General features: G+C 39.0%; 1 protein-coding gene across 3 annotated transcripts in view; it reads left to right on the top strand.

Annotated features, from left to right (window-relative positions):
- The window catches only part of LAMA3 (laminin subunit alpha 3), a 108,151-nt gene that overhangs the window by 2,603 nt on the left and 79,148 nt on the right, over positions 1–26,400 (top strand). Inside the window, exons 2-12 of one of the 3 annotated variants that reach the window (XM_030510945.1) lie at positions 3,522–3,674; positions 8,907–9,024; positions 9,625–9,743; positions 11,162–11,332; positions 13,433–13,530; positions 14,949–15,064; positions 18,830–18,948; positions 20,527–20,617; positions 21,648–21,779; positions 23,718–23,780; positions 26,198–26,332. In XM_030510945.1, the coding sequence (XP_030366805.1) occupies positions 3,522–3,674; positions 8,907–9,024; positions 9,625–9,743; positions 11,162–11,332; positions 13,433–13,530; positions 14,949–15,064; positions 18,830–18,948; positions 20,527–20,617; positions 21,648–21,779; positions 23,718–23,780; positions 26,198–26,332 (1,315 nt within the window). Of the gene's footprint in view, positions 1–3,521; positions 3,675–8,906; positions 9,025–9,624; positions 9,744–11,161; positions 11,333–13,432; positions 13,531–14,948; positions 15,065–18,829; positions 18,949–20,526; positions 20,618–21,647; positions 21,780–23,717; positions 23,781–25,017; positions 26,333–26,400 lie in introns of those variants that run through there. The other 2 variants (XM_030509268.1, XM_030510121.1) reach the window with 2 other exon arrangements.

The raw sequence follows: 26,400 nt of genomic DNA, 5'->3' as shown, positions 1-26,400 counted from the left end.
GAGGGATAATCAGCATAAGTATTCACGTGTTGTTTCTTACGAGCCTGAGGGAAGGTCAGACACATAAAGGGATAGGTGTAATAGCCACCATGTCAGGCCAGTTCAAGTTAAAGCAATGTCAATGTCATACACCTGAGTCACTCACTTCTGGGGTCTCTACAAGGCTGGATTGTGGCTGTTGCTCTATGAACAAAGAAACTGGAAAGAAGGTGCGAAGGGGGGATCCTCATTCTGATGAAGGGAGCAGACAGTCCTGTTGCCAGTGCTATCCCAACCACTGAAAACAAGGCAAAAAGACAGCAAGAGAAGCCCCAGCTTTATTTCCACTGCTATGCCATTGGCTTCTCTCATCTAGCTTGTCATTTGGTGATGTATCTTTTAATGAAGCCTGTAGTACCCAGCAAATCCAGAAAGAGAGCTTGGAGGTCATTTAAAGCTCTTCTGAGAGGTGATCAGTGGGGTGGATGGTCTCTTCATGGGCAGCTCAACCCGTGGCTCTTGAGGCAGTGCTGGACATATGCTGTGGAAAGCAGTGTGTTTCCCTTCTTTAGCACATTGGCAGGTGGGACAATGACTTAATAAGAACAGTGTTGAGTGAAGAGATGCGTGGCACTGTATAATATTTCAGCAACGGATAGATAAATGGCATGCCTGGTTTTGTCTGCCAATCTGTGTGCAGCGGTGTCCAGGTGTGAATTAAAGTTTAGCTGCATTCCTGTCCTGCCCTGCCAGCGGGCACAGAACTGCTAGGTATTAAATAGTGAACAAATCCTTCATTGTTGCCATTTTCTATAACTTACAGGCGAGACATTTCCATCCCTGGGTGTCTCTGGTCCACACCGGCATATTTCAGCAAACTCCTTCATACAGTTCCAGTTTTCTCCTTCTCTCAGGAGAACCAGGGGAAAGAAGGGTAACAAGGTCACCAACAAATGCACACCTGCCCACCTGATGAACTGCAGCCAAAATCAACAAAACCTAGAGGCTCCATTCCTGGAATGGAGACGTGTCCTGTAGCAGACGCTCTGAGCGTGGCTGAGATACTGCCAGTGGGAAGCAGGGAAGGCTGCTCTGTCCAGTAATGTCTTTTCTTTCATTTTTTGTTTTGCTGCCTTGTTGGCAGCATTGCTGGAATGTACTTTAAATAACCGAAACTCCAGCTGTTGCAATGAAATTCTTTGAATTACGTGCCCCAAAAAAAAAGATGGTATCTTAAGTTCAGATCAAGTGCTCTAGTATGCTGAAATCACATAAGTGCCTGTAAATGTAACCCTTGTATTTAATACTCACTGCTGTTTGCTGCTCATTTAGCCCTTCTTTGAGGCTGCTTCCAGATCAGAGCTGAAACTGCTGTAGCAGCAACTGCTTCCTGTGTATTTCCATCCTGATCATTGTCGAAGTGAATTTAGATCTAAAGACCATTCATGCACATTATAAATCTATTTGGGGAAGCTTGAACTGTTGTAACATATATATGTCAGAACTCCAAGCACACATTTGTCAGGAAAGATGCTTTGATGTGATGGTAACTGCAGTTATTGGTGCATAGATTGATTTCTCAGTGTATGGATTTTGCAGATAGTGACATAATGTTCTTTATCATCACTGCAAAAATTGACAACATTGCCTGTAGCTAGCACGGACTGATGTGGTGTCTGCTGCAGCAAACTGTATCTGAATCCAGCAGTGTCCTGGCATATGGTAGTTTGCACATAATTCAGCCAAACCACGTTCTCTAACAGAGCTGGAGGAGAATGGCATTATAACATGACTCCAGACATAGTTAACCAACCCATGTACTTGAGGATTTAGTAAGTCTCTATACAGCTCTTTGAATTCTCAAGAGTTAACCCTCAGCCAGGTTGACACCTGCAGTGCTGGATCAGAATAGCTAAGGATAGCCACGTCTTCTTGGAAACATCGTATTCTGAGCTTTCCAAAAGAGCAGGATGAGGATGGAACCGCTGCTAGACGCAGATGCTGAAATTGTTACTACTGATGCAGAAATATTTGGTGAACATCTATGTTTTGTATTTGGAAGACACAAGATGGTGTATTTGTATCACATGAGAATGACGAAGTAGTTTCCAATCCTTTAGTAACTATGGCATATGTTAAACAAATTCTGCTAAATGTCTTAAATTCACTAAGCTTGCAAGACTGTACCCAGCAAGAATGTGAGACCCCTAATGTTACTCCTGTATTAAAAGTGGACAAATATGATTGCTCCAGTTACTTTACACTGGTTAGTCTGACAGCAGTGACAAACAAAATAATGGCAGTTATATGGGATTCTGTTAATACTCGAAAGGTTGGAATATACTTCATGCCAGGCAACATGGGTTGTGGAAACAACAGAAGATTTGTCACGTCTTTGATGAAAATATGCTTACTTGATAGAGGGAATGGTGCAAAAACTACCTTATTTAAAATAGGAGTCCAACACAGTGTCAGCACCTCACAGGCTGAATGGATAAAGCAACTGTCCAGCTGCAGAAATCATTAAGGGGCTACTGCCATTCAATTAAAATGCCTTTTTTCCTGTTGGGCTTATACAAAGTCCTGTGCCTGGCACAGTTAAGCATTTTTATTGATTATTTCTACCCAGTGACTGGAGTAAGAAGTGAATATGACACTAAAAAGATCCCTTAATAAATATTCACAACACTTCAGCACTTACGTTGGTAGACTATAAAATGCAGTTTCTTAAAGATAAAAATACTGCTTGTTTGTCAAGCCAAGATGCCAAATTAAAAGACAATTAAGTTTCCTAAAGTTTATTCATCATAATTATACAGAAGACTACAAAAAGTTTTACAGACTATCAAAGAGAGATTATCAGGGCATCTCCAGAGTATGGCTTTGTTTGTGGACTGGAAATTGGGTGGTAACTTCTGCAAAGGAGGATACAGTGGGATACTTTAGAGGACAACTTTAAAAGAACAGTCTGTAGGATCCATTGTATTTTCCAAAAATGCATATTGTTCAGAAGTCTCTGATTCAGAATGTATTATAATGGCATGAAAAAAATGAAAGCAGCATTGTAAAATTGTAATACCAAACTTATAGACAAGTAACAGACAATTTTGTATGGTTTTATTAATGCCAGGCTACATACATATGTGGATATTTTACAATTGAAGAAAATCTGTTTGATGATCTTAATCCAATTTTAAGGAGCTTTGTTTCATTAATTTTCTGCAGACACCCCTGCAGATGTAATATCGGTAATTTCGCCAAAGTATTGATAACTTAATTAATAAATAAACACTTAGTGTAGTTTACTTACAGAAATTTCTGAAATTTTAGTTTTTAACATAAAAATTAGTGTGTTTAAGGGTATAATTGTGTAATCATCAGAGGAATTGTTTATATATTAAAAATTACTCTATATAAAAAGAAAACCAAAATAACTCCATTTTTAGTCAATGCTCTAGTTCAGAATCTCAATTAACAACAACATGCATCTGCAGTGCAGAAGTTTTCAGCTGAGACAATCTTTTTAACTTATTGTGTTTCAGGGACAGTTTTGTGATTATTGCAATGCTGCTGACCCCAGTAAAGCTCACCCTGTAACCAACGCAATTGATGGCACAGAGCGCTGGTGGCAAAGTCCTCCTCTTTCTATGGGCTTGAAGTACAATGAAGTCAATGTCACTTTAGATCTGGGACAGGTAAGTGCATGAGCTATTGGGTAAGGTTTGATCGTATCTTGCATTTATATACACTTGGGACAGCTGTTTGAACTGATGATTTTAAATTCCAGCACCACAGCTTTTTTGTCTGGTTTATGTTCTGTATTTTTTTTACTAAGTTAACTTTAATAAAATGATCATTTTCCTTCAGGAATTTTGGTGTTGTGGGTTCTTGCCACGCATCACACAGATTTAATGACTGTGTGCTGTCTTGCACACGCACTGTAACTCGTTAACCTGAGGTTACAGGGGACCGGTCAGATGATACTGGGGCTCTACCTTCCATTTCATGTTCTCCTTTTCCATGGGCACAGAGAGAGAGAGTTTTCATAATCTCTTACCATACACACATTTTGAGAATAATGCTTGGAGTCTGCTTTTGCCTTAAGGGTCCTTCTGGTTTCTCTGTCGTCCACCAATATCTTCCAGATAGACAGAAAAATACTGATAACATGGTCTAAAAGGAAAGGGACAGCAAAACCAGTGTAACGTGGATTAATAATACGACAGTAACATGAACACCCATATTTCCTGTGCAGGCAATAGGCAAGTAGCTAACAGTAAAACCTCTGCATCTGTATTTTAAGTCACAGGGACAGATTCCCAGCTGTCATAATTGGGCGCTCATCCAGTGAAATTAGTTGCACTCTGCCAGTTCACACCAGCTGAAAATACATGACTATAAATATATGCTGGGGACTGCAAAATACATGTGTACATACGCATATATGTTTTGGACAGTAGTAACTGTTTATTGACTGGTTATACTGGGTGGGACTTTTTGAATAGGCGTTCAATTTAGTTGACTGCAGGGGGAAGAATTACTAAAGAAAATGTTTCTCTATGAGACTTACCTGCCATTATTTCGGGGAATACAGGTGCAAATTATTTTACATCTTCCATTTCATGGGATCTTAATGCTCCTGTCCCTCACATGACTGGAATGGTTCTCAGTTTGAGGATACCTTAATTCAGAGTTTTTGGATCCAGTAAAGGAGCAGTGCAGAATGACCAGACAACTTAAGATGGAAAATAGCAATAGTTAAACTAAACTGCTGAGACCTTTGAATTTGCATTTCTACTAATTAAATTAATAAACGCTTGTTTTCTTGGTTCTTTTTCTCCATTGTACCACAAAAGAAGAGAGCGCTATGTAGAATGTGATGAATTTTTAGGCCACACTAGCTTAGCACACAGTGTTTGGACCTGTCTTTGAGGTGTGTTGCTCTTTCTCTTACACTGTAGAGTTGAGTAGTGTTGCATCCCCTTGTGCTTTGTGTTCCTGTGAAGTGAGTTGCTCAGTCATTCTTTCCCAAGAGACTGTAGGGAAGTGTGTCTTTCAGGCTGGGCATGCAGAGTAGAGACACTGAATGCAGACCAGGGTGTTATGAATAGGCATGGGAATGATGACTCAATCACCTCCTGGTAAAGCAGACCTTACTTTCTGAGGTGCTTGCACCCATCATGGTCCCTGCAAGATGCAGGTTTACGTTGCAGGCTGTAATTTGTCTTGCAGTGTAGTCCAGCATATTTGTGACCAATGTTTGTGCATCATCATCCACTTGTGTAGCACATTGGTCCATCGAAAACTTCTGTTCCCACTGTGTACTAGTTAGCTCCTTTGGAGAACCTACTGGCAGACACCTTATCTTTTACATGTTGAGTAAGCTTCTGAGAAATCTCCTTCCTTCAGAGGAAGGATATGAACTGCGTGCCCTCTTCTCATGGGACTCCTTGGAGACCAACCACTATGTGCTAAAATTCTTGTAGTTATTAAATGATTTCTCAGCGTGAGGCTGTGTGTTTCTCTTTCCTCTGGTACCACTTGGAAAGGCGACTCTGATCTCCCTTACTTGGAAATGGGGGAAACCCAAGACAAAAGTCAAAATGACTTCAGGTCCTGATATCAGGGAGGGATCATTTTAGTTGGTGGATGTAGGAGGGTTTAGTAGGATTCATACGTTGTTGGTTTGGCTATTTTTTTTCCACTTCACAGACATTATCTCATATCTGCATTCAGCCAGTTAAAGCTTAATCTTAGGATTTGTTTGAACTTGAGATTTACTTTTGACATTTTGCCTAGTATTTTCACAGCCCAAATTCATACAGTAGTGCACAATACTAATAATGAAGAAGAAAATTAAATGCTGTGCCAGAATAAGTCTATTCAAGCAAACAGATAAACACTGAGACCCCAATTCACCTTATCTTATTTCAGGGTCATAAAAATTAAGAGCTTAGTGTATGTGAGTCATGCAAACTTTCTCAGTAGTTGACAGAGGCAGAAATTTTCAGAGGGCAATTCCCTCTCAAATGAGCTGAAATGAAGGTTTTGGTATTTAAAGAAAAGGAAATGTTCTTAAAGTTAGAAGCATGTCTAAATACCTTGCAGAACCACAGGCTGTTATATTGAAAAGATAGCAGGGATGTAGTTTTCCTCTTTGAGTAGTTGTCTTGTTCTTTATTTTGATACAAGGCACCTTCTTTCTGTAAACAAAATATGGAATTGTTTTTGCATGTGCAAAACATGACAAAAAATAAGGTATATATGCGTGCAGGTAAACAATGGCTGAGTTGTAAGTTGGTCATCAAATATTCACAATTAGAGGAAGCAGAACTTAGTGCGATGTCAATAGCTTTTAATTTGCTGCATTCCTGCCATTACATCTTCAAGACTGAGAGCAGAGTCCCAGTGGAGCCTTTTGCCATGGTCTGATGACAATATTTAGTTGAAAAGTTGCACCATGATGGAAGTTTGAGTGCTCACTACCATAGAGTTAGAACAGAACACCCAACTGCTGCTGCTTCTGTTTCACAAGGGCTAGGGGTGAATTCGAAAGTCAAATCCCTTTGGGATGTTAAATTTCTTCTAGAAAAATGCTTATTTTGCTGTACTTTGTAATATGAGAAAAAGCAAAAACCTTAAAGCAAAAGCCCTGCTTCACTGTCTGACTTTCTGTACGATAGTTACATTTCTAATCAATCACAGTCCTGAATAATTATAATGTTGATCCCCGAGGCAGTGTCTCTATCCTGTTAACAGACCTGCTTATACAGTGGTTATTCCCGACTTGTTTAAAATATTTGGATCAAATGAAGTCTCATTTATCCCTTTAATTGGTCCTGACTTTCCCAACGTATTTTTCAACATATTTTAAACTTCTGAATGCAGAATGTCTGACTGAAGTTCATTGCCCTTCCCCTGACTCTCTGGATTGCCTAATTTTAGCAGGTGTTCCCTCATCTTTGGCTTGCTTAATGCTCAGCAGATTTTACAGTAATACTCCCCCAGGTATTTTTCTGAACTCTATTTCAGAAGAAGATGAAGTTTCAGGGTAGCATGATAGTCTATGATGTCAAAGGAATGTCTAACTGTTACACTTCAAAAAGTGTTGTTTTGGGGTTTTTTACTGTTCTTTTATGGCAATAATATAGTGCTGAAAGATTCAGGCTCAGTGAAGCCTTGTGTTCTAATATGTTGAATAGCTTTTATGTAGTGATATTATTAATCACTGTTGTAAATTAAAGGGATACAATGGAATGTAATGTCCAAATGAATACTTTTATTAGGGGGGAGGAAGGGAAATTCAACCATAAATTTAACGTAAGCATATTTGCCTGCAGCCAGGAGAGGTTTAGATTGGGTATTAGGAAAAATTTATTTACAGAGAGAGTAATGAGGTATTGGAACAGGCTTCCCAGGAAAGTGCTGGAATCACCGTCCCTGGAAGTGTTCAAAAAACATGTAGATGAGGCCCTCAGTGACATGGTTTAGTGTGGTCTTGGCAGTCACAGGGTAATGGTTGGACTTGATGATCTTAAAGGTCTTTTCCAACCTAGTTGAGTCTATGGTTCTATGCCTTCATTTTGGCCGCTTTTTTCTTTAGGTTCTTACAAAAGCTTATAGTGCAGGGTGAGACTGATGTCAGTAAGCTTGTCTCATATTTCTTCAGCAGTGTGGAAGCACTGTGGAAATGGAATTCACTGCTACTATTTTGCTCATGCTTACGGGAAGGTATCACCTGTTACGAGAGACTAGACAAAACTGGCCATGTCAGCACTTTGAGTAGCATCTGTGTAAAAGAATATAATAACTGTATGACAAGCTGAAGCAGATGTCATCTACTTTTTTGGAGAGTAGGTAGAAGGTCATTGTAATGATTCCACAACATGACTATAAGCATTGGGGCCTTGAAGAAAGCAGAGCCTTTTCTACATGCTTCCTTTGTTTCCTTTTGAGATTTCTAAACCATTTGTCTTGATTAAATCTGTATCAACCAACACACAGACTGTTATCCACACTTGTTAACATATATGTAAGGATGGGATTCCCAAAGATCTTTAAACATAGGGGAAGCAAGACTATTAATGGATAGTTGCCTGCGCAGTGCAAACCTGGTTTGAACTGGGCAGTCCCCCTTGAGAGATTCAGCTGGCCGAAAGCAAGAACATGAAGGACTTTCTTTAGGAATTTCAGAGCTATTATGCCTTCCTGGGAGGATACCAGTCTTCACACTGAATGGCCACACTGGATGACATGTAATGTCTGTATGGCCAATATCCCTACTCTGAAACTTGCCAGCCAAATAGCGGAAGTTACTTAGGTAAAAAGAATCAGAAAAACAAATCTTGCCACAATCCCCAAAGTATTCACTTATTTCTGACATTCAGAGTAGAGACTTTCCATTGGTAATTCAAGTGCATTACTCTACCTGTGCAGTCATTGTGCATAGTTCTGGACTCTGACCTGGTTTTGTCAACAGAATGGCTGCCACTTACTTTGCTCAATACTATTGGTGGTAAGTCATTTTTCCATGTGCAGATACTGTCTGGCTATTTAGGTAGCTAATTTAGTATCACAAGAGGTGAACTCATTGCTTGTCAGGCTGTGTTAAGTTGGCAGGGTAAATTCCAGCTACTGTACCCTTAACACACTCAATCAATCAATCATGTGCGAAACAGAGCTGTTGTAAAATGTAAGAGGTGATGGCATTTAACACAGTGCTATTGCAGCTTTCCTAATGTATTGGAACACGTTGCCAGATGAGGTAGCCAGCTGAGAATCTGGCCTATTATTTTAATGGGAATGAAACTGCAGAGAATAACCTTCTCACTGAAGAAAATGTGTTTATTTGCCTTAGTTTTAGTATTCTGGTATTTTTATAGAGTTCAAAAAGCTGCTGATGAGATATGTGTATATTCTGTTACCAGCTCTTCCATGTTGCCTATATCCTTATCAAGTTTGCAAATTCTCCTCGTCCAGATCTCTGGATCTTAGAAAGATCAGTGGACTTTGGAAGAACTTTCACTCCTTGGCAATATTTTGCTCGTGAGTATCAATCCTTGTGTCACTGCTCTTTTGCAGACAGTTTTATTTAATCGTTCACCCAGAAGCAGCAAAATCAGACCATGGGGCTTGCTAAAGATTTCAGCTGCAGTGAAGGCCATGAATGTCAAATACATTTCTCTTATCTGCAATGAATTAGTGACAAGAATGTAACTAAAAATGAGGATGATATTTTGAAAGTAATTCAGATCATGAATATTTTTCAGTCTGTTGAGAATTCTTCTTTTGTTTAATTTGTAGTTTTTGGCTATGTCAGAACTTCAGTACCTTTATCTCTCGAGTTCCTTGCAAAAATCAAAAAGTGAATTACAAATGCAAAATCTTGGAATACAGCTTTTTTTTTGTGATGATATGAGAAATATTGTGCCATGTCTTGTCAGGCACCACTGAATTGCTTAGGATGAGAAATTATTTGGTTTTAGGAATTTCCATTTTTCTGTGCTGAACAACACAATCACTGTTATTATTCAGTTACAGGGGAGAATTTACCTGAAAGCACAGAGGATACTTCTTCATTCTTTTAAATTAGAACAATAGTGTTTATTTTCATGTGTAAAAATAATTTTGTTCTCACTTGACTAGACTCCAAAGCAGATTGCTTGGAGCACTTCGGAAAGGAAGCCAATCTTCCGGTGAGGAGGGACAGCGACGTCCTTTGCACCACAGAGTACTCTCGAATTCTGCCTCTAGAAAATGGAGAGGTAAGTGCTTTTAGGAAAGTAGTGAGTAACGCTGAAAGCAAACAGCATCAGTTTTAGATGTTTGCTGTTTTAATAAAAACCTAAACTGGAAGTAATGTTTCAGTTATGACCGCTTGAATCTACATTAACAAGTCCATAACCAAGCACTGAAGTAGCTGGTGAGATATTTGAAGGGTGATCTGGCTCCTCCTAACTTTCACCATTCCCTGTGGAGGTAGGGGCTGCTCAGAGCCCCCTGTATTGATTTTTATCAGATTTACATGCCTCACTTTAGCCATATGTGTTTGAAGGTGCTGACCGCATTTTCGGAACATTTCCCATGTACATAGAACTTACTGCATCACAATTGCTATGGTAGTAAAGGCTGTAGAAATAGATAACTGCCATTCGAGAATAAGTAGCTATTTAAGAAAAGAATTTATAAAATGCTACATGTTTAAGATATAATAGATGTTTGGAAAATGTTCTGATTTTAGCCATTGTTTCTTGCTAGGCAGAACTGTGGCTTGTATTATTTGAATGAATTTTAAACTCCTGGCTATACTGATGGCTCCTGCTGGCATTCTACTTTTATGCCTGATGTGGTTAGAATCCAGATCGGAGCTCAAGAGTTATCCACAGTTTTGAGCATATGGATCTGGGATTGTAGTTGCCTATTAAAGTAGAATTCGTTTATTAAAATAGCTGTAAAGTCTCCTAATAAAACATTGTAAAGAATAATTTCTGTAGAAGAACACCTCTGTTGCCAATGGAAGTCTGTAACTCAGTCCTGTACATGCATACTGGATTGTTAATTTAATAGAGGTTCATGATTGCTTGGTTGCTGGCATCTGTTTCTTTAAAAAGTAAAAAAGTACTATTGCCCTTGTTTTGAAAGTCAGATAAACCTCCTTTCATGTGAGGGGATTTTCTAAAGCAACACTGTGTACTTTCTTCCAAAAGACCATTAATACACTCCCAGGCACTGGACCTGGTAACAATAATATTTTCCAGGAACATTTGTGCCTTAACCCAAAAATAAATGTGCTTTGGGAAGGATCCAAAACCTGATGTTTTTACTCAGGCAAAACTCCCATTGATACTATCCACTGTTAATATAACGGTTTGCAACCATTCCTATTGTTTTTTCCTATTAAAGCATGTACTTTTTGTGTGTTATACCTGTTTTCAAAGCAGATGATAGAGGCACTATTTATTTTCCAGTGTGCCATATGGGTAATAAGAATTCAGGAGGGTCCAAGACTAACATCACTATTTTTCCCAATGTCCTGGCTTTAGTATGAAATTTGTAGTTGTTACTGAAAATATGTTCAGAAACAATAGTAAGTTTTTGGATTCTTTTATTAATTTTGCTCTGTGCTGCTACTGACACTTGCAATTGATATACTTTAACAAAAGTATGCTTTCTTCTTTGTTAGATTGTAGTATCTTTGGTAAATGGCCGCCCTGGAGCAAAAAACTTCACTTATTCCCCTAGTCTTCGGGAATTCACAAAAGCAACAAACATCCGCCTTCATTTCCTCAGAACAAATACACTTCTTGGACACTTGATATCGAAAGCTCAACGAGACCCCACTGTAACCCGTAGAGTAAGTATTGTTTTTGCTGAAATACACTCAACAATCATATTCAGCAGGTTAGAGACCAAAAAATGATCTGAATGTTTTAGATCTGCAACCTCCTAACAATCAAAATTTACAGTGACCCACCTTTAAATCCCCATATATTCTCCAGGTTTGTTTGAGACAAGAAGGTAACTGGGTCAGCACAGATTTGTGAAGGGGAAGTAATGATTAATGATTTTGTAACAGACAGTCTTCTTTCCCTCTTTTTAAATATGGAAGGAAGTTGGGTGCATCGTGAGCTATAAGGAGCCAAAGTGGCAATCTTTTAAACTATCTTACACAGAACTGAGGAACTAAATCTCTTCAGCATTATTTGACACTACTTTCCCCTGTTTATTCAAAAAAAAAAAAAGGCTTTCAGGAAGCAGTACCTGAGTTTCTGAAGGAGCAGAAATCAAAGGGTATACTCAAAATTTTGTTACTATCTTTCTTTCAACAAATTTTTCAAGATGCCTAGGTGTTTTCAGTGGATTTGGGGCTATTCAAGAGCTTGAAAGCCAAAGTCCCACTCCCATTCACTGGGGAAATTCAAGGAAACTCAGCTCCCTCAAGGGAACACTGCATAGAAATTCATATACTTGAAGAGATTGCAGTCTTTATATTGTATTGTTATTTTTAACTTTTTCATTTAAAATGAAGATTCAGTAACAATTGGAGGAAACCCTGGGGTGAGGCACTGCACAAATGTGTGTGAGGGTTTCTGGATCAAAAACCATAAAGCTATTCCAGTTACTTGTTAGCACTCCCATTAAGTACCTTTATTGCCTTAAGTAAATTTTAAGATGTTGCTCACAGGCAGATGTAAATGCAGTATTTAATTTACTTGGCAAGCAGCACAGCTTTAGTATGAGGAACTTCAGATGCTATCATAGTCAGGAGGTGTAGGATAGCTGAACAAAATGTCAAGTGTTTTATCGAATTGTTAAAAGAAAGTGCAAGGTTTTATTGCAGAGACCTTCCAAGTCTAGGAAATAGTAAATATTCTTAAGGAAAATCTTTGTGTTAAACTTACTGTAGAAACAGATGAAAACCAGTTCTGTTCTGCTATCCCCGACTTCCAGGGGGAAGCCTGACTTCCCCTGTTAAAGGTTTGAGTTCATGACACACTGAGTTATATAGATTATGTTTTATGTCTACACTGTGGCAATTTGGCTTATTAATCACTCTGGCCTATTGCTAATTTGGCTTACTACTGACCAGTGACACTACAATTACTTTTAGTGGTAAAGCGTAGCTCTGCAAAGCTGTATGAAACTATAAACTGAGTTGTGAAGACTATTATACCAAAACCCACTGTCAAATAAGTTGGCAAGAGTCACAGTGATCATTTCTACCTGTGCTGAAAACACTGAAAGCTTTTACTTGAAAGTTTTACTTACGGTATGAAAATGGTATGCACAGTTAGAAACGAATGTGTATACTTGAGGAGAGATAATTCAGAAGGCAAAAAATATTTCCTAGTCTATCGTTCTTTACCTGCCTAGAGAGAGCAAAGAGAGCTAGTTGGAACAGCTGTCTGTCTTGGGGAAGCATCTCATCTGTGCGAGCCAATCCACCTCCATGAAAGTAGAGGGTGTATATGCAACCAAAATGAGTCACAGAATTACAGAATGGTTGAGGTTGGAAGAGACATCTGGAGGTCCTCAGGTCCAAACCCCGCTGCTCAGCAGGGCTACTTAGAGCCAGTTGGCCAAGACGATGTCCAGAAAGCTTTTAGTACCTCCAAGGAGGGAGACTCAACAAAATCTTTGGGCAGCCTGCACCAGTGCTCCACCCCTCTCACAGTGAAAAAGTGTTTCCTGATGTTCAGAGGGCACCTAAACTGCGTTTTCAGGTTGTGTCCATTGTCTCTGGTCCTGTCACTGGGCACCACTGACAAAAGCCTGGCTCTGTTCTCTTTGCACCCTCCCTTCAGGTATTTATACACATTGAGAAGTTCCCCAGTGAGCCTTCTCATGCCTTTAAAATTCTGATAAGCAAGACTTAACAATCTGATTTTGATATTTATGACATAATATGAGTAAGGAAAAAGATCTATACATACTTTGTGTGCTTGTTCCATAGTATTACTACAGTATAAAGGATATCAGTATTGGTGGTCGATGTCTTTGCCATGGCCATGCTGAAGTGTGTAATGCAAAGAGTGCTGAAAACCAATACCAGTAAGTAAACTGAGCATAGTATTAACTTAATATGAGAAAAACAATACATGAATGTTTTCAAATGACCTTTTCTATTACAGAATTATATAATCTTACAGGGATTTTTCAGTATATTTAAAAAAAACCTAGAATCTGCTAATAATTGACGAGATAATATGTCAAGAGCAACTATATGTGAAATATAATAACAAAAAGTCTTAGTTTTTTTCTTTTAAATTGAAATAAGAGTTTGGCGGATTGAATAATTTCTTAGAAACCCTTAGTTCTTTTTGGAAAACATGGCTTGGTATCACCTTCCATATGCAGGAATTAGAAGAAGTAAGTTAGCGAACTTCCTTGAGATATTCAGCATTACTGAATTATTGAGCTCAGCCAAGACCCAATGGCCCTTGGTCATTACTAGAAAAAACAAAACTAAACTGAATGAATTATTCCCTTTCCCTGTGAAGTTTATGATCTCCATATCGGTTTCACAAGGAGTTAGATCAGGCTTCTCGTCTCATCTCTATAGGGAAGTGACTGTGAATAATCAAGCTGTCTAAAACGTATTTTAAATATTGAAACAAACATTTATCAGGACAATGCAATATTTTCAGTTGTGTTTTAATGAAAAGTAAACGGGGAGATGAGTGCCTCCTTTCCAGATATCTATGCTAGAGAAAATTAAGTACAGAAATATGAAATCTAAGGGAATACAATGGTTATGCTAAAAAATTTTATTGCTCCTTGGTTATTAGACTACACAGATAAGAAAGAAATGTTGGAAAGGGTGTCTCCAGTCTCAAGGTCTTCGTTCCTCCTGGAATTCAGTTACTATGCATGATAGTAAGACCTAGACTATAATGAGAGCCTGCCCTTTAAGTAGGCTATTCAGCTAAATTAAAAAAAAACCAAATGACAAACCAAAAACCTACATTTTCTTGCTGACTAGTGTGTTCTATTTAAAAAATAACAATATGAAGTTATTACCTTGGTTTATTAAAAACATTAATAAAATTATTGTAAAGAAAGTATAATAAATTATGAAGGCATGCATATAAAGGTGATAAATATTTTGATTTACTGTAGGTCAACAAGCTGGAATGAATTTTGAAAAGGATACATCCTAAACTGTTATATATCATCTTGGTTTAATATTCTACGGTAAAGTTTCATAATCCAGTCGATTGGACGTTCTATAAATGTTCTTCATAAGTAATCTGTGCTAATAAACTTATAATCACACAATTAAAGTAATAAATCATGAAGAATTTTAGGAAAATTCCAAGATGTTCTGGTATTACTGTTTGACCTCTTTATATGTGAGCTTATGTCTTGTCCTTTTCACACTCTGTGTAAGCCTTGGACTGTGATAAAATTAAGGAAAAAAGATAAAATAAGTGCAGCTTCAGTAAAATAAGAGTCTTTCCTTTCTGTAGGTTTCAGTGTGAATGTCAGCATAACACTTGTGGGGAAACCTGTGATCGCTGCTGCTCTGGATATAACCAGAAACAGTGGCAACCCGCAACAGCTGGGAGCACAAACATATGTGAACGTAAGTAGCCTAAAAGATGCTGGGTTAAAAGGGACATTGACAAGAGGGTGGGAATTAGCTGTAGCACACATGTTCATGGAACATAGCACACTGCTTGTTCTATCACCTTTTTTCTTTACTGAGAAAATTCTTTCCATACAGCAATAAGGAATAGATGATTCAGTGAATATTATTTATGTTCTTCTCTTGTATTAAGTGGTGAAAATAGTAGTTTGTGTGAGAATATTACATGACAAAATTTGAAGCCGCCTTGTAGTACATTGAGTCAACATCTCTCTCAGTCACAGCTGCCTGCTGTCTGACAGATTGTGGATCCCCCCAGCAAAGCAGAGACCATAGGCGTCTTGTACAACTTCAAAATTTGCCTCCCTGTCACCCAGCCTCTTGGTGTTCAGATTGCAGAGAGATGCTCAAGGCTACCACTGTGTACAGGCACTTGAGCTGCCCTCCCTTCTCCTGCTGATGGTTGCCCCTTGGTGACCGTACGTAAGTGGGCACAAAGGTGTTCCTGCTGGGGAATCCTGGCAATTCGACATTTGCACCCTTTCCCATGCTTGTAGTTGGGCGTTTGGAGTGCTTTAGCCCCACAGACTGAGCAGTCAAGCTGGTGAAGCCTATTGACCCTTCTTCCAGTTCCCCCATGTTTCATACTTCTGTTAATGTTGCATGGACCCTCTTTTGGTGGAGGGGTACCTATGTTACACGTGGTTGTTTTGCATCCTTCTGGCCAGAAACCAGTGAGCATAGTATAGACAGTGTTGCCATCTCTGTGCACATCTTATTCTGAGCAAATATGTTGGCAGCCTGCACTTTCCTTTGTGTCTGGCCTGATTTATTTTCCTCGTCTGCCTTTCCCGAGAGTAGCGTAGCCAGTGGGTACAAACCGTTAACAGGGGAACCTTATTTGAAAGCCAAAGAGATGCACCTATATAATTAGTTCGAGGAATAAAGAGATGGCTTGTTTAATCAAAATTGCAGTACTAAAAGACTGAGTGTTGGCAGGGCAGGGGTGGTGATTAAAATGTTTGATAGGAGATAGGCACGTTGGAACACATTTTCTGGACAAGATTTGAAACCTCATTTAAATTCTCCTCTTTGAAAGGAAAACATTTTCTGCCAGGAAAGAGATAGACAAAGAGCGTAAATAATGTCATGTTTTTAAAAGAATGTGTTTATAAAAGACCATCGACAAGATTCTGAGCCAAAATGACTTCGCTTCTAACTACCCCTGAAAAAATACCCTTTTTAATATGGATTGCTCCTAGTGGTTTGGGGTGATTTGTTGAGAGCATTTGCCAGGTGCAGACCTCTTTTCCTGGCAGCCAGTAGTGAAGAAGTTAAAGCAACCTTGTTAAGCTTCCCAGAAGCCTGAGGTCCCTTGAGAGAAACTGATTGAAACAGGTTGGTGGGAGCCTGTAGGGATAAGCCCAACTTTTTGCTATGAGTTAGCCAGTCTGAATGGATCAGCAAGTGGCCCAAAGCGGTGAGAAGATGCTTGATGAGGTAGGAGGGGTTTTTATTCCCCTGTGAGAGTGAATGCTGTTACTATAATCAGAACAAACAATTTCTTGTCACTGTTAGAAGACATACTTGTAAGCTCACAGACAGTTTGGCCCTAGAGGCAAGGAGCTTTTATTTTTTTATTTACCTTGTAAATTATTATTTTTTTAAATGTTCTCTTCTTATCTATTCGTGCAATGTTTTATTTTCTTGAAGAAACATATGAATAAACCCCCCCAAAGATCTTCTTCACAGGCTATCACAACCTGGCCAGGGAACCCACTCTTAACCAGTGTTGTTCCTCTCAGCAGACCATAAGGGAACCTGATGGCAGGCTACCACTTCAGCCGTTTTATTGGTAGTTTCTAGGAAAAGGTTTCCTTGTCCAAAGCTGTTCAGATATAAAGATGTAAAGGAGATATAGAGAATGGTCTGGTTTCCCTTCTCGTGCCTGTTTGATCATGTAGCAAGGCATGGAGAATTAATTGTCCCTGCATCATGCTCCCAGTTGTGCCAGGTGCTTGGAAGGGTTGCTTCCCATACACTTCCCTCATCATGAAGAAAGCAGGGCCAAGTCACTTCTGTTTTGAGGTGCTTTCAGGAAGCCATTGCTTTCCAGAGTATCTTCTCCCCTGGTCCACATGAAGAGAGGCTTTCTTAAACATAAAGTCATAGCTTTATGAAGTCAAAACTTGTGTAATTTCCTGGTAAGGTTGCCCTGGAGTGGTGGAACAATTGAAAGCTCACTTAGCACCCAGATGCCCAGGGAAGCCTTTCTTGCTTCCTGCATTCTTTAAAAAAAATAAATTCCTGTTATTCCTTTCCAGCAAGGAAATAAGATCAGATCATTAAAAAAAAAAAAAGTAGGATGAGTTTTTGGCAAAACTGTGGCCCTGCCCTTTGTTTTATTCTGTTTGCTTGCTATTAGGGTTGGTTCCTACCCAGAATTGTATTATAGCTCTGGAAGATTTCAGAAAAGACAAGCAGAGTTTTACATGACCAATGGGAAGAAATTAGTTTTAACTAAGATGAGGTACATATAACTGATCTATAGAAAATTACATAAATTATTTTCTGGGTAAATCCATCACCCTTTACTATAACTGTATTTTTAGGAACTAGTTGAAGTGTGGAACTATTTTTCAGGTTAATTGTCTTCTGTGAGCAAGGCATGAACATTGGGCTGCCTCTGGGATCTATGTTGCTAGGTCATTTTGCCAAAGGTATAACAGAATATGAGGCCACTGGTGGATATAACAGTATGTATTTATTTCAGATGTTTTCCATAGATGAACTTACTAGGCTGAGGCATCTGTGAGACTGCTGTGTCTGCAAGCAAAGCCTCATAGTTATCTCTTAATCTCTTCTGAGCCCTGCAATATTAACCTCTGTTAGAAAGAGTTATAAGTATAGCAGAACATGTATGTAGAGGTGGATTCAGAGCCACTGTGAATTCAGCTGTTACCTTCACTTGGCTTAACACAAGGGAAAAGTAAAGGAAAAGAGCTAACCGCAAACCACCCAAAGTAAAAATTACCACAGCCGAGACTATAAACAACCATACACAGGGGAAATGAGTTATCTCAGTAACCTAATTTTATCCTTTTCTAGATAATAATAATGTATTATTATTGGTGGTGGTATTATTGTTCTTCATACCATACTTCTTTTAACCATGCTTCTTTTTGAATCCACAATTCTCAGGAAGTAAAATGAACTTGTGCTTAAAACTTCTTCATTCAGAAGACAGCAGTTGGGCGAATGTATAGCCAAGTTTGCTGGTGTATCTGTATCTATGGATGAGTATAAGAGTTTTTTAGTGTAGTATTTTTCGAATGTTTATAGCTTATCTAAAATTGTTTATTTAAATGAAGATTTAGTGCACACAGTTTTAGCCAGGTGTAGATTTTAGGCATGGAAAAATAGAATAAGCATTTAAACATGTTTCTGATAATTTTTAAAAATTGCTGAGACCATTCTTCTGGAGCTTCCTGGTTCACATTTATGCATAAACATAGTTCTGAGATGGTACAACTGTTGCCTCCTCTAATAAGCCTAGCAGCCTATGTTCTCTTTGTGTCTTCACGATCTAACCACGTTTCTGGTATGAAAATCCAGTTTTTGATAGGTAAATATGTGCATTTGAACATACTCCAACATACCTGAGTGTATGTATGCATAAAAAAATCTAAGCTTTTTAACCACTGCTGCGTAACTGAATTCCAGCATTATAAAGAAAGCTGACTTGGAATAATACATTTTCAGCGTGCAATTGCCATGGACATGCCACTGATTGCTACTATGATGCTGGTGTTGATCAGCGTCGAGAAAGCTTAAACATTCATGGGCAATATGAAGGTGGAGGAGTCTGCATTAACTGCCAGGTAATAAGGTCGTTTTGATCACTCTAAATAAATGGCATTTGAATAAGGGCTATTGAAGAGGGACTGTGTCCGCACCAATTGTTTGGAGTCTGACCAGTCGGGATAGATCCATTTCTCTGGTGGTGTTGCTTGTATTCAGAGCAGGGAAAAAGGTGTTTGAAAATAATTTACATTATACAACTTTGCTTGTTGATGTATAAAAGACACATATAAATTGTATTTACGTGCAGTCTTGTGTGATTGATTGAAAAAAGCCATACAATGCAAAAATTAAATCAACTACAAAAATTCCCTTTCCTGTGGTTACAAACTCTGCCATTTCGCTGCTTAACAGAAGGAAGTAAAACTTACCAAATAAAATTCCAGTTCAGGCCATCTGGTTCCTTACTGCAGCAAAGCAAAGGGGTGTCCCTGATCAACAGAAGTAAAGGAGGATATAGGCTGTACAAAGAAGGAAGCTTATAGGTATTGAAAAAGCACAGAATCATGGAAGGGACCTCTGTAAATCATCTGGACCAGTGGTCCACTCAAACCGAGGCTAGATGTAAAGCTGTATCAGATTGCACTGATCTAGTGTCAGCCTTTCCCAGCAGTAGCTTGGACCTGAAGCTGCTGAAGGAGGCTCCCAGCAGAACTGGAAGCAGAACCCAAAACTGCTGCATGAACTGAGAGCGTCAACTGTGAGTGGCAGCCCCACCAGCATCCTAGGTGCTCATGAACTGCCCACCGGTCCCTCTGTCAAATGCTGGGTCCCTTTCTCAGCCCTCAATTGCAACACTGCCGAAGGATCCACTAAACAGCAAGTGGGAGCTGGGGGAAGCTGCTTTGGTTTGCTCCAGGGCAAAGCTTCTCCCTCCATGAGTTCTCTGCTCATGAGACTAAGAGCTTGCCAGGATGCCTCGTGACTGTGACTTACTCAACTGGTGCATGCCATCACAGCTGTGCGCTTGTGCTGCCCCACTGGAGGGGACAGCTTTGCTGCACAAGTTGAAATACACTCAGGACTGTGTTGACGGGGGAGTTACATATTTTTGCTGTAGTTCAAATTACTAACTGTGTGCCTAAATCACATGTTTATGGAGACATATACTTTTCTAATGGAAGATCTGTTTTGTACTGACCTGACTGATAAGGTTTTGGTTTATTTTGATGTTGCTGATCTTAGACATAGGTATTCAAAAAAGCAATATATAGCATGAGGAAAAAATCATGATGCAGTTGCCTGAATGATATATATGTTATGATAATAGAGTAGCATAAAAAGCGGTATCACGTGATAGGGAAAAGAGATTTTTTTTCCTGTAGTTGTTTTTAAATAGCTCTTTTTTATAATGATTCAAAGGTAAAATTCAGCTGCTTTATGTGAGAATACCATGATTCAGAAATCTATAGAGAACAGGTGGTTAAATAACACCAAATGATGAATGCTGTCTTTATTGCAGCTGTATTCAATTTTTTTTTCCTATGCTGATCCTTTCTTGGTTGTATATAGAAAGAGTGGAAAGGATGTTATTGTTTCTTAATTCTTCCAAGTTTCCCATTTTATCTCATATTCTCCTTTTGTTTTATTTCACATAGCATAACACAGCTGGTATTAACTGCGAAAAGTGTGCAAAAGGTTACTATCGTCCTTATGGTGTTTCAGTGAGAGCTATTGAAGGCTGCATACGTGAGTCCTTCTCTATTAAGTATCTTCTCATGGTCGTGGCTTGGGGTTTTTTTGGGCTATGATCAAGGCATGGGATGCACTTTTTTTTTTAGAGGAAAAATGAAAAAGTGGCCAACAGATGTTGGAGAATCAACAACTGCAAATCTGTGTTGCTTTAGACCCTTTAATGATACTCTTCACAACTTATGTGTCATATCAACCTAAAACTTCAGACCAGCAGCAGGACAATAGGAGAAAGTAAGCCAGAAAAGACTGCTGAGGAGATAGGATCATGTAAGCCTGCGATACTGCTATACACCCCACACTGAGGGGGCATGACCTCTAGGAAGTCACTTTCACCTCCTGCCCTCACAACTTTGCTTCTCTTAGCTCTCTGATGTACATGCAAGGTATCCTTTGGCTCTTGGGCACTCAAAAAGTTTATTCTATAGCTGAAAAGGTCACACGGATCACTACTGCTATTCTATGCAATGCTAAAGCTCATGACTAATATATGATGCAATAAGATTATTACTAATACATTTCAAAAAGAAGAACTGAGTATAATTAAGAGATGAGGGCTGAATTACAAATAGGATGAAGGAGCCTTGTAACAGGTAGAAGGAAGCTATGGTTCATTGGGTTTGGGTATTGAAATGAATGGGAAGTCAACAGAGCCTTGGTATGCTGCCATGATGTGTATGTGGTGTGTAAGGGAAGGTGGACAGAGAGCAGTGCTTTGTCTAGACCATGGAGAGAGATGAGCAGACACCACAGAAGAGACAGTTGCAGCAGTTCTGTAAAGTAATAACATGTAGCTTTCTAAATTAAAAAACCTAATCACTCTGAGAAAATAACTTCTTAAGGATATCACAAAGAATGGCTGGTGATATAAAGTACTTGGAAAATATGTAATAGCATGCAAATGTTAATTCTTTAAATAATGAGGCATTCACAACTGCAAATTTACTATTATAATGCCATTGTGCACTGCTGTAAAAGGCAAATTAATTCTTTTCCAAAGAGTGCCTAATTACTGATACTTATTTAGCTTGCAGTTGTAACTTGGAGCATGCAGAGGGCTGTGAGCAAGGGTCTGGCCGCTGCTTCTGTAAGCAGAATTTCCAGGGAGAAAACTGTGAACGCTGTGCTGACGGATTCTATGGTTATCCGTTTTGTGTCTGTAAGTATACAAATAAAAATGCCTGTTTTCCTGTATTTTACATCTGCATTAAAGAATTAACAGTTTTCATTACATTTGACTTGGTTAAAACATCTGGTATTTTAGCTTCACATGTTTACCTGTTCTGATAAATCAGCTGTCATAATGCTAAAGAGAGTTTGTTTTATTTTACAAAAAGATGGTTTCTTGAAAATCAAATATATTGTGCTGCATTCTCACAATTCTGAGTTCATTTAAGACATCTTTGTCAAGGCTACAGCCTATCTCTCAATAAGTCATGAACTCCATTCCTAAAGCCCTGGACAAATTGTTTAGAATCATAGAGAATCATAGAACAGTTTGGGTTGGAAAGGACATTAAGATCATCTAGTTCCAACCCCCCTGCCATGGGCAGGGACACCTCACACTAAACCATGTAGCCCAAGGCTCTGTCCAACCTGGCCTTGAACACCGCCATGGATGGAACATTTACCACTTCCTTGGGCAACCCATTCCAGTGCCTCACCATCCTCACTGTAAAGAACTTCTTCCTTATATCTAACCTAAACTTCCTCTGTTTAAGTTTGAACCCATTACCCCTTGTCCTATCACTACAGTCCCTAAGGAAGAGTCCCTCCCCAGCATCCTTATAGACCCCCTTCAGATACTGGAAGGCTGCTATGAGGTCTCCACACAGCCTTCTCTTCTCCAGGCTGAACAGCCCCAACTCTCTCAGCCTGTCTTCATACGGGAGGTGCTCCTGATCATCCTTATGGCCTCCTCTGGACTCACTCCAACAGCTCTGTGTCCTTTTTATGTTGAGGACACCAGAACTGTACACAATACTCCAAGTGAGGTCTCACATGTTTAAACATGTCTTGGGGTCTTAAGGTACAAAGACCACTTGGATTGGGAAGTGGAACATGACTGTAGTGAGAGAGAGGGAAAAAATGATTACGTATTCTCCTTGACACCTCCTAGGATTTGAAACTCACATACTTGATAAAGAAGGCTTGTGGGCTTTTGGAGGATTCTAAAAATAAAGAAGAATAATTATAAAATAGCACCTGTGTACTGTTGGAAAGGCTCTCCTGGCAGAGCATAAGGCTCTCAGCCACGATCTCTTATTTTTGCTGGACTACAGGTAGCTGAAGTTATGTGCTTGAATGAAGGGTTCCAGTTTGTTTCAGATTTCATAAGAATTGGTCGAAGGAAAAGTGCTTGTAAATCCAAAGAAAATAAACATTTTAGAAAAATGGATTTGACACAGAACTGCTGAGTGCTTCCATTTATTGAAAACGGTACTAGAATGTTATCTAATGCATTGAAAATTAGATTTTTACTTTATAATAAATACTGTATAGTAAGTTAAATTTAAGTGTTGGGAATTCAGAAAATTAAATGCTTTCACCATAAGCAAATTATATATGCAATAACTGAGACGAAAATGCAACATCAGGATTGTGTTTGCTGCATAAAATCTTGTGACTCCATGAAGAGACTAAAAGTGAATGTACCATGCATGTCATGAATTCTGACTGTTCAGGTAGTGAGTGGTAGTGCGATACAGCAGGAGATGGGCCTCCAGCTGGAAGCAGCAAATGTGAAATGAATAGGGAGCTCTCTAGATAGCTCTCATAACACTGTCTAGCATAAGAAAACTTTCTGCAAAAACAGGGTAGGGAGAAGGAAAGCAACCTGGTAGCATTTCCAAATGGTATCTGGCCTTTCATACTGTTCTTTCGAGAAGGAATGTTTGTACTTGAACTGGAAATAAGAAGCAAAATGTTTCTTATTCTGTTCCTAACTGAAAGGAAACTAAGCTGAAGTTGTTTACTAGAATCATGTGAGTATCATGCTCGCTTTATTGGAAGGAGATGACTTCATTGTTTGTCATGATTTTTAATGAAATTAATGTGTTTGTTTCAAATACACATCATTGTTTCTTTTGTCTTAAAGATACGCCTATATATCCTTTTACTTCTCCAAATCCAGGAGATGCTATGGCTGGTGACATAATAGGCAAGTTCTTGGTGTTTTTCTCCCCTCCATTTCACTGTTTTTCCCGATGTTGCTATTTTCACTGTTTCACTGCATGTTTCACTGCTTTCATGTAGATTTATGTAGTAATTTTGCCACTGTTGGTATTTATTTGTTTGAGAGCCTTTGTTCTTTCCAGAAGTTCATCATGTTGTCATATTTGAATTAAACAGTTTAGTGGGCTAGCTCCAGAAAGAGTTATGGATCAAAATAAATTTGACCAGCCTCCGGCAAGCATCTGCAGAAGAAGCTGACCATCTTGTTTGGTGCTCTTATGAATAGATCCATCAAGACTTTCTGACACAGCAACCACTGCTTTGTGGTGTAAATCTCTTTATGTAGGCTAACTGGCCTCTGCTTCTGGACTGTCTGTTCTCTCACACCTGGAAAATTGTACATTGCCTTTGGCAGTGAAGACTTTGATTTCTAAGAGAGCTGTGTATTTTACTTTAGCACACTGCAAAGCTGCCTGAAATCCGTACGATGATTCCCTCAGTGGGATTATATTTTTTTAGTGTATGTTGTTATACTGCAGAGCAGTACTTAATCACATACACAGTTGTAATGCACTTCATGATTAATAACTTTTAAAAACCTTGCAACCTTTTTCATATCCGAAAATCAACGTTCTTACTCTTTATTTCTATTAGCTTTAATAGAACTGGAGTTTATGAATGGCAAATTGAAAAGTGTTTTCTTTTGTGAATGTAGCAAACACTTTGACGTAAGCAGACAGTACAAATCCATGTACATATTTACAAGTCCCAATTGTTTTCTTGAAAGCATCTGCAGTTGCCATAACAGCCCACAAAGCCTCAGTTTCCTGCACTACTTATCTGCTTCATACACCATCCAGAATAATTGCTGTGGTAAGCCTCTGGGTGTGCTCTGTCACATATTCCCTTCTCTCACATGTTTTTAGAAGGAAGAAGGAAAACTCTGAGGAGAAAATGAATAAAGAGGAGAAAACAGATTTTGATCTATTTACATTTTCAACAAGTAGCATCTGAGTCTGAAGGCGTAAGAAAGGCAGTTACCTCTAAGTGGAAGCTTCTGTTACTGCGGATGTAAATTTGTGCTGGCTGACTAAGCACAGTTACAGATTAGTATTTTTTTTAATGAGAGTTATGTGTAAGGGTTATACAAATAGTTTTGCAAATAGTTATACAAATAGTTCAAGAGTAATAATTACTAAGCACTGGTTTGTTTTTCTCTGCAAAAATATGAGGAGTTGTGTGATTTTATGCACTAACTATGTTCCTTTCTTTCTTTCCCCTTCCTGTTGTAACTAGAAGGTGGTTGCAAACCAGGGTATTTTGGCCCCCAGTGTCTGTGTAAGTGCCATAGTTTCTTTGACGCTTGGAGCCTGTGCTCCAGTATAACTGTCAGCCTTTGGCTGCCAAGTGAAATAGGAACTTTAAGACCATAGCCGCAAATGTTTTCTTTACAAATGTGCTCTTCATCGTGCCAGCGCCATGGTGCAGGAGTGCTGGGCAGTGACTGTCATGGCAATACCCAACAGTGCAGACATCTAACTGGGTTTGGGATTTTTTCCTGTGATACCTCTGCAGCTGTTTCTGCCAGGGAAAGCCAAACGTTCCCTTTGGTCAAGTGTATCCAAAATACAGATACAAGTTCTATACTGAGGGATGAAGTTCTTTTGCTGTGGAGATGTATTCATGAGGGGCTCTCCCAAAACTCACAGAAGAAAAATGTGAGGAGGGGAGAATTCCATCTAAAAATGCCCCTATTTCCTTGATTGCTGGCTATTGTGTGATGCAGCTGTCAGACTCCAATTTGGAGTTGGATTTAGTAACATTGATGAAATTTAGAATACCTTTGGGAACACTCCTTTTACTTATCCTTGCTTTTTTTAAAAAAAATATTGTGTTTAATTTTAGTTTGCAAACTCATTTTGATGCACCAAGCTGCTCTTTTTAACCAATACTAGAAAACTGATTGGTTTTAAACTTTATTAGCCATCTCTGTGCCTATTTAGGCATTTTACTAATGCCTCCCACCTGAGATTGTAGATCCAAACCTTATTTTTTTTTTCATTTTATTCTTAAAAAGGATGGGACTAGTTTCAATAGTTGGCATAATAGGATCAATAAATCAGACTGAGTGGGGACATGCCAAGTGTAGTGCTCCAACGCTGATATTGAACTTAGCAGTTACTTTGAGACAGATTGGATTCTTTCATTCTTTCATTAATGCCTCCCTTGATGCTGAATTATTATTGATGCAATCAATAAAAGCTGTTATGAATCACAATAAATCTGATAGGAGTATTCTGGCCCAGTCGAGGACAAGGGAGTTGCTTTTTAGTTTTTATTTCAAGAAAGATAGAAGAGAGCTTGGGCAGAGGTTGGCTCTGAAGTGTCTTTTCTCATTTGCAGCGTGCAAATGTAACCCAGCAGGTACCCAGTCCGGCGTCTGTGATTTCCTTGGGAGGTGTCTTTGTCGCTCAGGGGTAGCTGGACTTCAGTGTGATGGCTGTCAGCCTGGCCACCACTCCTTCCCTGCCTGTCAAGGTAAGGCATGTAGAGCATCAAACAAGCCCCTGAAAAGACAGGCAGGAGTGCTTTTCAGGTGCCATTTT

The sequence above is a fragment of the Strigops habroptila genome, chromosome 1, assembly GCF_004027225.2.
Source record: "Strigops habroptila isolate Jane chromosome 1, bStrHab1.2.pri, whole genome shotgun sequence".
NCBI lineage: Eukaryota > Metazoa > Chordata > Aves > Psittaciformes > Psittacidae > Strigops > Strigops habroptila.
The sequence above is the reverse complement of the archived record's forward strand: the minus strand, read 5'-3'. Positions and strand labels throughout refer to the sequence as shown.